This window comes from Parambassis ranga, chromosome 9 (assembly GCF_900634625.1).
Source record: "Parambassis ranga chromosome 9, fParRan2.1, whole genome shotgun sequence".
Lineage (NCBI taxonomy): Eukaryota > Metazoa > Chordata > Actinopteri > Ambassidae > Parambassis > Parambassis ranga.
This window is the reverse complement of record NC_041030.1, coordinates 3678758-3693176: the sequence shown is the minus strand read 5'-3', so window position 1 is coordinate 3693176 and position 14419 is coordinate 3678758. Positions and strand designations below refer to the sequence as shown.

The window sequence follows — 14419 nt, the reverse complement described above, 5'->3', positions numbered from 1 at the left end:
TCAACACTGTTAGCTGCCTGGTGCTCTAGGAGATGTGTTGTACCTGTTCTTAGGCCGTCCCAGTGGTGCATTGTAGCGCCGTTTGATTTGTGCTGCCTTTTCATGTAAAAGCTTCTTTCCCTTTTTCCTGGGTTGGCAAATTTGACAAATCCACATGCCTGAGAGGGAAAGAGGGGAGGCATGTGTTCACAGACAAGACAGGCTTCAGTGCAGATTTTAACATGATACAGTTACACTTGTTGGTGATGCATTAGAGCTGAAGGGTTTAACCATTCACTGTGACTACAATGCTGAAGAGGGAATAGTAATGCTCATAGGTACCTTTTGGCATCCGCGTGAGAGGTGGATCGCAGCACTCCATGTGGAAACCCCGGTCACAGGAGTCACAAAACAACATGTTGTCCTGTATGCCGCAGGCATACATATGTACAAATGATTAACAGTTAGTATCAGTTAGCCAAATAAGATCAATATGATGCACTCTTTAACCTATATGTATTTAGTGACAATCCCTCTATCCTCATGTATGATTTTATCATTGTGTATAATGACACATAATGTGAATTTGTGTCACTGTTCAACTTTCCTGCAAACATCTGAATAACAATGATTCCTCACTTGAGAAAAGGGTGAAATCATGCTGAGGCTGACTAAAATAGCTCAATCACAGGACTGTGTCTATCAGCATCTCTATCTGGCACTTAAGCAGAGAAGAGAGTGTTCACAGATACCATCTGACTGCCAGCCCCCCATATTTGTACATCTACTCACCGCATTCTTGCCTTGATCCTGACAGCTGCTGCAAGTCTTGCATTCAATGCACTGCCACCACAGAGCCTTGACTCGTGCTGTGAGCTCTGGGGAGAACTTCAGACAGGACGGGTGGCCTGCAGGTAGAAACACACAAGCACACAAACAAGTGTGTAAACGTCACACCGTTTTTTTTTTTTTCTCTTGTCGCTGCTGACTGACAGCCGTGACCCACTTGCATTATTGTAGAGGGTAAAACAAGCTCCTTTTGGAACTGAAAGCCCTTACTGAATCAAATCAGACTGCAAAGGCAGTGTTCAAACATAAATGACAATCTGTCAGAGCTGTGCTTTTACTGTTTTTTAAGAGAAGCAAACAAGACACCCTCGTCTGGGATAGAACCCTACTGAGGGAAGAAGAGGAACAGCATCTCTCTTCTAGCATCTTCTTCTTTGTTTGATAAGCAACGTCAGCCTTAGCCAGAATATTACAGCTTATAACCCAATTAAACAGGATTTAATGGGGAAAATATCACATTGCACATGGACACAAGACAAGGGGCCTTAGACGCAGCAGTGGCTCAGTGGTATAGCAGGGTTGTCCAATAACCGGAAGGTTGGTGGTTCAATCCAAACTCCTCCCTAAGTCATTGTTGTGTGTCCTTGGGCAAGACACTGTGAGGCCTCCAGTGCACTCACTGGTGTGGCGCTTTGCTGGTCATTGTATGACACTGCTTGGCAGCTGCCTTAAAAAAAAACTATTTTCCTCTGGGATTTTTAAAGTATCTAAAATAATAAAAACACATAAATACAGACATTCATAAACATATAATTTATAACATCTAACTCTGAAAATAGAGTTATACATAGAAATGTTGCTCAGATGTTGTTTGGTTCATTTCAGCTATTTGACATATTGGAAGTTGAAGTGGCAGATGCAATGCAAGTAGTATAGGAAGTTAAATGGCAGTTAAATGAAAGAGCTGGAAGAAGTTTCATTCAATGTGCAAGCACTAAATGCTGAAGTGCAAATTAATTCGTAATGCTGATGATTCTTAAGTGCTGAAATGAACTGGAAATTCTGTGCCAGTTCAAGAAAGAGCTAGCTACAGTGGAATCAACAAATGAAGTTGAGCAATACAGACAGAACCATAGAAAATGTTAAAAAGCAGAGACTGAAAGCAGCTACACTTGTAAACATGGATGCAGTTGAAGTATTAATGAGTAATAGATTAATAATGATGAAATGCGAGATTGTTGAAGTGTGCAGATTTTTAAATGTAGAGCCCTATAAATGCCTTTTAATGAATAATAAAACTCTTTTGTGGTAGTTTCAAGTACAAAACTGAGAAGTGTAACCAAGTCATAATGCTGAAATCAGGCTGAGAAATCAAACATTCTTGCGGTAAACAAAGGTGCACTCACCACTATTGCCGCAGTCGGCACAGGAGATGAGCTCCTCCGGCTTCTTATCGCGGTTCTGCTCCTTGGTCCCCAAACAGAAGCTGCAGATGGGGATGGGCTCTGCCACCGGCTGGCAGAAGGACAGAGCAGAAGGGGAGGAGGAGGGGAGCGCAGGACAGAGGAGAGAAAGTTGAGACAGTCAGTCAACTTAGCAGCTTCATTGTACAAATGAAAAAAAAAACAAAGTGGCCTTGTGTGTCTTGCCATAGTGAGTGACTGTTTCTGTGTGTTAACAAGCTAACAGTAGACTGAAAGCTACAAGACACCACAGAGCTTGTGGATGTGTTAACTGAGAGTTTAGGATAATGAAGCGCATGAGAGACGCTGTGATGAGTGAGCTTGTATAATTTATGTAGCACGTCATGTTGGAGGCTGCCATCATGTGTCAGTGTCTCCACAGACTGTTCAGAAGCTCTGTTGCTTGTACTGGCTGATGAGTTTCGCTCCACTGCAACGTGTCCCATTTTGACACTTTCTCAAACAAGCCACCAGACGTTCACTTCCTGGTCTGCATACGTACATTTTTTTTTTTTTTTTACTGTTCACCATGTACACAAACCATGCCAGCAGGTGAACACACAGACAAAAAACAACACAAACCTAAGCCAGGTCTCCATCTCAAATACAGTTAACATTTTGTTAGACATCAAATAGGTGTTGTGTGTCCTATAAGGCTGAAAAATCACACCCCTTAAGCGCTGCAGGTGCACTTCACAGGGAACACAAAAGAGGGGGGAACGTGAGGTGACTCTCCTTCAAAGTTTCTGGAGCCTGGAAGCCCTAAGGGGAAGTGGTGGCTTACTTCTACCTCAGAGTACTTTGTGAGTCATTTTTACCATCATTCTGTTTTCGACTGAGCTGTATCCATACAACAACTCATTTGTTTTGCAATTTAGACAATTTCGTTATTGATACTTTGATTTGCAGCCCACATAAATGTCTTGTTTACAGATGTTGGTGCAATTAAATGTGTATGGTGGTGCGAGGAACCTATAAAACCAAATAAGCCGAGGGAAGCATTAATATAAAAACAAACAGTATTTTGCACCTTGTGATGAAAAATTAAAATCCAATTCTGGGTTAAACATGTCAATATGAAGAGTACAGTAAAGTCTCCAAAAAGAACTAAGAGAGGAATTCCAGAACATATCCAAACCCAGGTAGAGGATCACTTCATTAGACAAAATAAAAATGCAGCCATGGAACATCCTGCATACAGAACCCAGTCCTCAAAATCTCTACATACCAAAAACTGGTGATGGACACTGCTGAGCTCCAGAGCTCTAAAACGGAGATGGGAAACATTGCTTACGACATCTGCTGCCCGACTGCTTCCACATTCTTAGCTTTATAGCAATGCGGCAAAGAGAAAGCCAGTGGTGAAAAAAACCACACATGACATCTGGACTGGTGCTTGCCAGCAGCCTTATGGAAAATCTGAAGCAAAGTAGGAGAAGCTTCTTCTCTGATCTGATGACACCAAAGAGCTTTTTGTCATTTTAAACTCTTAGGCTTGGTGTAATTCACACATACATTCCATGCTGCTTCTTTACAACGTAACATAGTGGGCAACATGACTGCAAAAACATCTGCACAGGAATTTACACATGGGAAAGGATGCATGCCCAAATACAGTATAAAGCCAAAGCTTTAAAGAAAGATGCCAGAGTGGACGAAGGCCGGAGTTTCATTCAACTTGAAAATTGCTGTTTACTCCCAGAACTCCTGAAGCTTGACAGAGCTTGGGCTGTGGCAAAGCACTCAACTGAAAACATTCTGAAACCCAGCACTACAGAATAATCAGCAGTGATTTGTTTTAACTTTGACACAATCTTTGTTTTTAGTGTCAAGCCCAATAACTTCACAAATTACTCAGGTTGTAACACCATGGGACATGAAAGGCATAAAAGCCAGGACTAGGGCTGGGAGATATGGATTAAAAAAATAACACTTCTCATTTTTTTACAAACCCAATTTACATGATTTACTGATGTCGCAAAACTGAACCACTTCCAAACTGCCTCGGATACAGGTGGGGGGAGGGCTGGGCCCACTTTGAACTATGGGAGCACAGCAGGTGCGGCAGCGGTGGAAGTTAAAATCCATTTTCATGAAATCGTTCCAGAGAGCAAGTTCGAATGAATCGATCAAATCAATTTATCGCCAAGCCCAAACCAGAACCTTTAGAACTGTGAAATTACAGCCAACAAATCTGTATCCAAGCCAAAGAATATTTTTCAGTGATTGTAGGATGTTCTTACGATGTCATGACACATGTTTTTGTAGCATTCCTTATTTGACACAGCTGTTCATTTTGTTACTCCAACCGGTTAATAACATGAGTATCACCACGCTGTACACCTCATACATATGCAGTTTAACTGTGTTCAAGATCCAAATTTCATTGACTACTGCTTCTCTGGTAAGTCTGGTACTTTAGGCGTGTGACTTTTTATAGAGGAATAAAAGTCGAGACGTCCTAATTTATTGCTCACCAGAGGTTTTTACAAAAAGTTCTAAACAGTCTGTTGTTTAGTTTTATTATTTTAATCTCTTAGTATTGATAAAATATATATTAAACATCCATATGTCCAAATATTACACAAGAACAAAGACACAGGCTTTCATTTTTTCATATGACTGTATTTATTCATGTATGGCGTTGAATGGGGCTCCCCTGTAATTTTTCCAAGTAGGAAGTTAAAAAAATCCAGACTTAGAAGTTGCATAGAAAGCAGCATAAGACACCTGCTTCAACACAGAATGGATGGTATGGATTCAGAACCAACTGCAGATCATAGTTTATAAATATAGGAGGGCATGTTTGAAAAATAAATATGATCGGCTTTCTATTACTGACTCCTTCTACCATTGGCCATGTATTAATTACACTTTGTATGTTATTCTACTCTAAAACCCCACCAGCAGCATTAGTTATGTTAGCAGGAAGATAGCCTCTGGCCTGCAGTAATGTGTGAGGTTTAAAGGGGTAAATACTGTAATAAACTACACAAACACCATAAACAAACAAGTATTTATTTTTAGAGAGGACCCTCTTTAGACAAAGTATATACCGCTATTGAATACTATTAATGCAGAGGTTGTTAGCCACAACTGAAAGACACAATGTGATGAGCGTATTTGAATACCCTTTGGAAATATACAGTATAGACTTGTGTATAATTTCAAAAGGTAATATGCTTTCTGCAGTTTATTCATCAAAGCTAGAGTTTCAACACTGTAAATGCAGGCAGCTGCAGAGAACTAGGTAGGCAGCGTGTCCTGGCAGGGAGGACACAGGGACAAGAACTTGATTTATTGGGTTCATTTCCTTCCGACTCAGACTGCTTCCTACACCCTCCAATACCCCTTGCCCACCTCACACAGCAGCACAGAGGCTGAGAAACAAAAGGGATGCAGAGAGAGTTACGAAAAGTAAGAGGTAAACAGTTAGCGGAGGGTTGTAGAGAACGATTGCTGAAACGACTCACAGAGGCAGAGACACACACAGAGCCGGGAGAAGACAGACGCTTACAAGAGGACAAACATAAGCACTGGCTTTTTTTTTAAAGACATTTTACATCTTTTACATCTAAACATTTAAAAAACAAATCACGACAACACGCTCTACTCTCTATGACCTGAATGCAATAGGAAAAAAGCCATGATCTACAAAACAGACTGAAGAGAAATGGAAGTCAGCAGCAAGAAGGAAGAAAATAGGAGAGGAGTGTGAAAAAAAGCAGAGCAAGGACAAAAATAACAATCCACAGGGCAAGAGAGGGAAGGAAATGGAAAGCGTAAAGAAAGAAAGAAAGAAAATCTGCAGCAGCCATCCTCTGAGCAGCCTGCGTGTGACCAACACCTCAATCATTCCTGACGCTTAACCCTTTCCCCGCTGGAAGAGGTCAACTGCTCCCGCTCGCCTTGTGAGCGCTTGAGTAAACACGAGGCGAGAGAGCATGTTGCCTCTCATACGGACATCTTTTATAGAGAGCCGTGCTACAGTGAGGCTTAAGTTACTGGCTGCCATTATAAATTAATCCCAACAGATACTATAAACGAAAATCTAATCGTCTTTCTATGACAGGGGTATTGAAACTGTGAAACACAGTCCTGAAATTCCTCCTGAGAGCCATTTTTCCCTCCTGTTTCAGCCATCTCTACCTCTGGTTGCCAGGCCCGCTCTAACACCACAGGAGCACTCTAGAAATTTCTCATATTGACTGAATGACTAAAGCATTGTGGTCGACATTTAACTCGAGGTGTGTGTGTGTGTGCATGAAGATCTATTTTAAGCGTGTGTGGACATGTTTTGGAGTGTTCATCTCTTTTCAATGAAAGGAGGATTTTGAGGAACAAATAGTGTGGTAAGGATTAGCAGCTACCTGCAGTTAGTGTTAAGTGTTGAATTGACAACTTTATTCCAACAAACCTGTCTTACAACTAGCAGGTGTATCTATACATACAGACCTAACACACCCACCTGTGTTTAATGAATCTCTTAACCATAGTATTGTCAGAAATACTCCCTATACTGGTTCTTTGTGTTGCTTTCAAAAGGTCAAATGAATACTTAAGGCAACACACTGCATTATATGCAACCTTGCACTGGGGATAATAGATCATAGAAAACAACTGGTGGCCCAGTTTCTCCGTTATATGCTGGATTCTCCTAACCAAAGACAGAAGACAGGAGAGCGAGTCAGGAAGAAGAGAACAATGGAGGACAAACGTAAAAGGAGAAATGGAGGGATTGAAAAAAGGCAATGGGAGAAACGAGAGAAAAGCATCGCTGTTGTCCTTGTCTCGTCTCAAGTCAAGGATCTCATTAACATGGGAGCCCAATCTCAGCTGCACCCCCACCAACACACTTCCCTTATGGCCGCCCCCACCTCAAGCACAAACTCATTGATCACTGTTACAGGACATGACGTGCAAGCAGAGACAACACACAACAACATATGCACTTGTTCTGGAAAATCATTAGATAATCTGAGCACTAATACACACACCTCGACATACCATTATCCTATTTGAATGCACTGATGTTCCTGTGCCACCAGCTGACAGGTGAAAAAGTAAAAAGAGAGAATCTTAAATCTGAAACGCTTGTTGCCAAACAGCCTACACACTACCTTTTTTGTGCCCTATCGTCTACAGCCTGAGGAAGACCTTGTGTTGTGCCAATGTGCTCTCCCTTCAGCCAAGCAACACCATCCATTAAAAATCGAGGTTAGCGGAGGAGCACAAAGCTAAATCACAGCATCAAACGGAGTGAGGCTGGCCGGGATCCAGTCGTCACTTCCACAGCTGCTCAACACATTGGCTCTATTTGTGGGGTGTTGAGGTTAGCTATACGCAAGGCCTCACACAGCTACACTTCCACCGCCAAATGCCATTCACATCACAGTTGCTGGTGAGCTTGAGGTAACTGCTCCCCCTGGGCGCTGACACTACAGTACTAATGCTGATTCTATAGACTCCTGCTCAAAGACTCATACTGGACCTACTTTAGAAAAAAATCTTTGGCTGTGAACACTGAGCAATTCTCAAGTTATGAATTAATTTACCAACTGTCTCAATCCTGAAGAACTAAAAATACCATAAAATCAGTTCTCCCACATCTCTGCTGCATCAAAAATGTACTAGGCTCATGGTGGCAGTGAAATTTGATGTTAAAGCTTGCAAGATCAGAGAGTGAAAGGGGCCTTTTCTAACTTAAACTCTAATAATGGGTCAACAAAGGACAAGGCTCCTGGAAAAATGGAAACAATTGATGCTTGTCAAGAAAAGGAAGCCAGAAAAAGTCTCACCATTTCACTGCTTGAAAAATGGATCTATCCACAAACTTGTATTAAAAGTGACAACAGACCAAGGGGGGTCAATTTCATTGCACCCAACTTAGTAATTTTCTCAGCATTCCAGTGGTGCTGCACTGAACCTGGGAGTTGCCTTCATCCATCCAGCTAACACACAAAATCCTCTCCTGTGACTACATAACATCATGTAGAAGCAATGGGGGATGGGAAGGGGAAGAGAAAGAAAAAGATGAGGTAGGCTGCATATGACGCATAGAATCAATGTCTGGGAGCATTTTGAATTCACTGTTCTCTGGGTGACAATCCTTGAGGTTTTACCTGGAGAAAATACATAAGAAGGGGTGTGTGAAAGATAAGAGACAAGCGGGAGCCAATTAAATATAGACATTGTGCTATGAACTACATTGGATAAATCTATCCATAATAAGCAATGCCAAAAGTAGCAGGTCTACCACAGTAATAAGCAAAAGAAAAATTAGCGTACAGGATGCTAATATTAGCCAAACCTGTAACAGGGTCAGTAAGTGGTTTTGGAGGGAAATCAGACAAATGCGTTTTGTTCGCCGGTCGCTTTTTTTCACACGTCCTTCCAGTGACACCGCGCAACGACATCAAGAACTCTGGTTCACCTCGCTCCAGCTGTTGGAGAGGGGGCAAACGCAGGGCAGGACGATTGCTCTTGCCTATTATGATAGGTTAAACATCTCACACAGACATACACCGCATGTGCACAGCACACATAGACCCACACAAATATACACACAAAGGCTCAGCGTCAAACCCATCCCACCTAATGGCTGTAGCCTCATACTGCTAACGGGCGCTCTGGGAAGCAATGAGGTTTGCCATCTATATATCCATGACCCCTGGATGACTTCGCTCCCCCATTCAACTCCCCCTTCATGACCTGGCAATGGCACCCAATTAGGGTAAGAGGGGGGAGACAGCGGGACAGAAATAGTGTCTAGGATCCCTTTTGAATGGAGCATCCTGATGCAAACATCATAGTGTTGAGTACACAAATCTCTCCACAATTGGGGTCAAAGCTAGTGCTTAGCCATTTGTTTTCATTCCCCCTCCTCTGCTTTTGCTCACTCTCTCTCTCCCGATCTCTCTCTCTCACCCATTTCCTTAGGAAATCATAACTGTTAGCGATCATGCAGGGCAATATGGCAATGATGCTCCAGTGGAAAGGTGGTGCGTGGAGAAGAGTGATCTTGTAACCTCCCTCTCCATCTTTTATACACAGTTTCATCTCATTGATGCATGAATATCTCACACAGGCACAGAATATATGCATACATCAACAGCCATGCCCAAAACACACGTGATTGAGCAACAATAAGGTTGCTTCTCCTGGAGAAATATATCACATCACCATCACAGAAAAGCTGGGAAGTCAACAGGATTGTGTGAATGCCAGACACAAATGTCAATTCCTCAGTGCTTCAGCAGCTTCTGTGTGCCCCATCTAGCCTGAAGCTGCAAAAAGAAATACAAAAACTCTGTCTTCATGCCCACACATCTATTTATAATCTCAGACTGATTAATCACTTCACTGATGCAACAGATTATCAGTGCTAAAATTCGTTCTGCTGCCAATATTTGAATTTACAGATGATAATAGCTCCATGGTGCATTAAACAGAAACAAACACATGCTTTCATCTATGTAGAAACAATTGAGTCTAAGGTAAGCATTACTTTGTGTTTTCTTGGCCCTTAGAGGCAGTGTAGTAGGCCGATCAGGAGCTGAGTCAGAGAGGAGGAGGGTGATCTCTGTTCATCTTAAGAGGTGGACCATCTGCAGCCAAGCAGGTCACTGTGTTAGGCAAACCCCATGTGACTCCTGCCTGCTCTCTAGGCTAATCCTTCTCTGTGTGTGCACGTACATCTATGGGCGCCCTAACTAGGAGCCCCTGTGGCTGCATAGACATGTACACACACACACCCACACATGGGCTAGACAAAGCCAGCAGCCAGTCAAAACAGTGTTTAGGACCCCTCTAGATCTGTGTGACTTCATGATGGGCCACTCTGTTATCAGTTAGTATGCAGATTTTCATTCCTACAATAGATGTGTTGTTAACATAGATTTGTTTGTAGTGTCTGCAGGTAACTAATACTAAAAAGACTGATCGATGACACCTGTGGTGTGGTCATGTCGAATCACAAGAGTATTGTGTATATCCCCATGTTCTTTCTGTGCATACTGCATACAACAGTATACGTTCAAGTGTGTGTGTACATGTCTATGGCCCTTACAGCCAGAGGTTAGCAGCGGCTGCTTTCTCTGATCAGGTTACAAAAGTGGGTGTGTTCCCTCTCTCCACTGTCGCCTGCATGTCTGCCTCTCCCTCTCTTTAACTCATTCTGTCTCTCTCACTTTCTTCTCCTGCTATGTCTCTTACTCTCTCTCTCTCTTTCTGGTTACAGAGGCCTGTAAGCTTGCATCATCCAAGCCTCTCCTTCTGGCACCACTACAGACCACCTCTCTCTCAGTTGTCTGTGTTCCTCCCTTTGCTTTTACTTCCTTTCTTTCTTTCTCCCATCTCCTGACAGCTTCTGACAGGGAGCAGCCCTGCAGCTGGTCCACACTCTCTGCAGGAGGCTGGGAGACATGTGACTCTGTCCCCTGACCTACTCCTCCCTCCTTCGCTGCTCAACACTAGCCCACCAGCCGCCCACCCAGCACCACTCCAATGTTGCCAGCCTGGACCAAAGCCCACACACCTGAGATTCTGTCATTCACACTTCAACCCAGCGAAAGAAAGCGTACTGGTTAGAGTTAGAGTATCTTTCTATCATGTATCTGACTCAGTACTCCTGCTACAAACCCCTGTTTGTGGGGAGATGCTTGCATCTGTCCTATAACACAACAGTTTCTTTGCTAATTTCAAACACTTCTAAAATAGTTCTGCTACTCTATATGCTGGATGAAAGCTCACAACTGACATGCACAAACTCAAAGACCTTATTAATGCGTAGTGACATACAACAATGGAAGAGGGCATGATCAATCTGAACAAACAGAACAGGCAGTGGCAATGTCTTAGGTATTGCTCATTGATATATCTAGATCATTTGATCATTTTTGGAGTGCAGCAGCTATGTTAGTAAACAATGATTAGAATGGAATTCAAAAAACATGCTCACTTGCATTCTCATGCTCCAAAAGGTTGGGTGGGGAGCACATTGGACTAATGATTTGTCACAATATCCTTTACTACACTTGTTGTTTCAACAGGATATCCACTGTTTTATCAGAATCATCTGAGAGTACCAGACAACTCTGCTGCTGTCAGATGATTGGTGTCAGCTTACAACCATGTTATCATTTTTAGTTCGGCTTAGATCCGACAGCTCAGTTGTTTTACATACTGCAATGGGTAACATCACTCCCATGTGTCTATCCTAAGCATCATATATGTGACCAGGGGTGTTCTGTTATGTATTTTCTTTTGTGTTTAAGTTCAAGGTTTATGCACACAGTGTTATGTGCATGTACAGAGAGACCTTACCTTGTCTTTCTCATGTGGCAGTAACCGGACGGGTGGTAGTGATTCCAGAGACACCGTCCCGGTCCCATCATCCAGGGAGCTGCTACGGCTGATGAGCTGGAACATTGGTCCCTGTTTGGCCACTCGTCCATGGGCCACGGCCCTCTTCAAGGCAACTCGCAGCTGCTGGTGGAAGAGGCCAGGCCCCATGGAGCCACTGCCTGACAGGTAGGCCGCCACATCAGCCTGACACTTGAGAAAGCGCTCAATGTTCTTTAAGCTGGAGCCACCGGGCTCATGGAGCCCTTCCAGTGCCCGCTTGATCAGCTTGTTCCAGTCGAGTCCCGGTTTCTTTCCTGAATGGGAGTGAGAACTGCCACCACTGCTGCCACTGACACCAACCCCACTCCCAGGTCCAGCTCCAGCTCCAGCCCCACTCCCACTCCCACTCCCCCCTCCAGAGCTTCCACTACCTTTGGGCTTTGGCAGAGCCAAGCGTCCAGGGTTGTCTGGGTCCTTGTAGGAGTTGAGGCCTTTGTTGGTGACCTTAAGTATGGTACCATCCTTGACACTCAGCTCCAACTGCTCCAGAATTGTTTTGCGGTCCAGCCCATGAGACATAGAGACTGCATTGCAAATGCGCTCCTCTGATGGTCGCTGCTTTTGCTTCTTCACCTTTTTGATGGCCTCTAGGATCCATTGCGTGTACATTGGGTTTGCCAATTTTACCATGGCTGCGGCTTCAGGTGGGTACAGGGGCCCTGGGGCCCTACTGTCACAACCACACACAAAAATAGGGACTGTAAGCCAAGGAAACACCTGGCCTGCGCCGTAGCGCCGCCGCCTCTTCCTCTGTGCCCTCTACCTGCTTACTATCCCTTGTCCTGGGGTCGTACAGAGAGTCCCTCAGAAGGTGAGTATGAATAGCACGGAAAGGAGCAGCTGATCATAGCACAACTCCCCTGAGCTGCCCCTACACCTGGCAAAATCTGGTTTACCCACCACCCACTCCCAGCCAGGTGAGGATCCCTGGCAAGAAGCAGGGGGAGTACAGGAACAAGCAGGTCTTTTAGCGCCTTAAACTCCCACAGCACACAGGATACAGCAGAGTAAGTGATGATAGGAGGGTGTGTTCCACCACAACTGTGGCAAAAACCTTTGCCCACACAATAACACCTGTTCAGTCTGTTTCCCCCCCCCCCCCACTAGAAAACTAGGCCACTTTCAGTGTTGTGGGAGAAGACCATGCCCCCCTAGGTGTGAAATTAATGTTAAAATGATATGAAGATCAGGGCAATACAGAAAAAAGTGTTTCTGTGGTTTATAAAATCCCAGATGATGGTAAGTATCCACTTGTCCTCGTCTTCACTTGTTCTCTGTTCCTATCCTTTACTCTTTCAGCAGTCTGGGCTTCTCAGCTCTGGGACGGACCGGATATCTCACCCCAGGGAGCAGCCAGGGCCGATCACCTTCATGCCTATTGCACCTCTATAGCTGATGAACACTAAAAAAAGCATAAAACAGAGATCAAGAAGTTAGAGACACACATAAATAAAACACTTTGTGTTTAAACAGGACCAAAACATGGCAACAAAGCATAATTAAACTGTAGCACATCCTGTAATGCCTTCACACACACAGCCATGCTGTCAAATTGAAGCTTTCTGGGGAACCGCGAAGAAATCAGTGTCAAATCACAGCAAGCGTTGTTAACAAAAACATTAAGAACGCGGGATCTATTAAACATAAGAGTTAGAGCAGCATGTCACACATGCCGTAAAATCTGAAATATAAACTTCACCATCATTAAAATTGCACAAAGAAGTTGACAACCTGGCTACTTGGTTTGCTAACGTAAACATGATGCAGTCAAAGCACAGACAGTTAGCAAACATTAGCTCAGTGGCTAGCTAAAAACCAAAGCCAAGTTAACCGTCGCATTGCCAAACTGTTTCCTGCCGTGCTGTTTACTCTCACTGTTGTTATGTCACGTAGCTAAGTATCAACAAACCTTCCCGCTAAGTGCTGTTGTTTAGCAGGCTAATGTTAGGAGCTAGCCACTGGGCTAACGTTTGTGGTACTAACGTACTAACGTAACTCGCTAACCCGAAACGTAAACAGCATGAAACGAGAGGTTAGCCGGCGCTCCAACACAAAAACACACCATTTCCTCTTCGACCGATATTACCAACAACACAAAGTCTCTCACCGCAGTAAATTCAGCAAATAATCTCATTCTAAATATCATTCAGATATTAACGTGAGATCGCGGCCTTGTAAAAGGCACAATGCAACTTGCAGACGGCCATCTCGGCTAGCGGGCAAGTGCAAAATCTAAGATATCTTAGCGGCGGACTCTGCAGCATTACACGTTCCAAGGCCTAGTTTTCAGTCTTCGGAATGGGCGAGAAACCTCTGCCCGCTTAGACGCATCCCTGCAAGCGGTCCCCACCTCGCTGACTTCCTCCCTCCACAAACCGCCCTCCCACGTAACGCTACAGCCTGCGGTGCGGTGAAGACAAGGCCGCTAGAACGGAGTAGCTAGGCCTCGGCTCCCCCCTCCATACCCCCCACCCACCTCCGCGATCACCATCCCTGCGTACCCCTCTCTCCCTCTACCTCTCGCGGTTCCCCCAGAAAGCTAGAGCTGGTCCGGTTCTGGTTTCCGAGGTAAGCTCGGGTAAATGGGACCACGGAGAAAATCTCATATGCTCCCATCCGGCTTCCGCTGATACTCACCGGAATTTCGTGTCGAGCCGCCGTGGAGAAGGTGCCAAAACCGTGCGAAACGAAGACAACAACAAGCCTAAAAATGCAGCCAGAGACCAGGGGCTCTAGAGCCGACGCCATCTTTGAGTGAAACAGGAGCACGGCTGGTGGGGGAG

The 14419-nt window shown here is 44.2% G+C and overlaps 1 protein-coding gene across 1 annotated transcript in view; it reads right to left on the bottom strand.

Moving 5' to 3' along the window:
* The window catches only part of kat6a (K(lysine) acetyltransferase 6A), a 29662-nt gene extending 15243 nt beyond the window's left edge, over nt 1-14419 (bottom strand). The window contains exons 1-6 of the mRNA XM_028413388.1: nt 14274-14419; nt 11556-13038; nt 2175-2283; nt 772-887; nt 322-403; nt 44-158 (exon numbers count right to left, since the gene is read on the bottom strand). Coding sequence (XP_028269189.1) covers nt 44-158; nt 322-403; nt 772-887; nt 2175-2283; nt 11556-12266 — 1133 coding nt within the window. The 5' untranslated portion in view covers nt 12267-13038; nt 14274-14419. The remainder of the gene's footprint in view (nt 1-43; nt 159-321; nt 404-771; nt 888-2174; nt 2284-11555; nt 13039-14273) is intronic.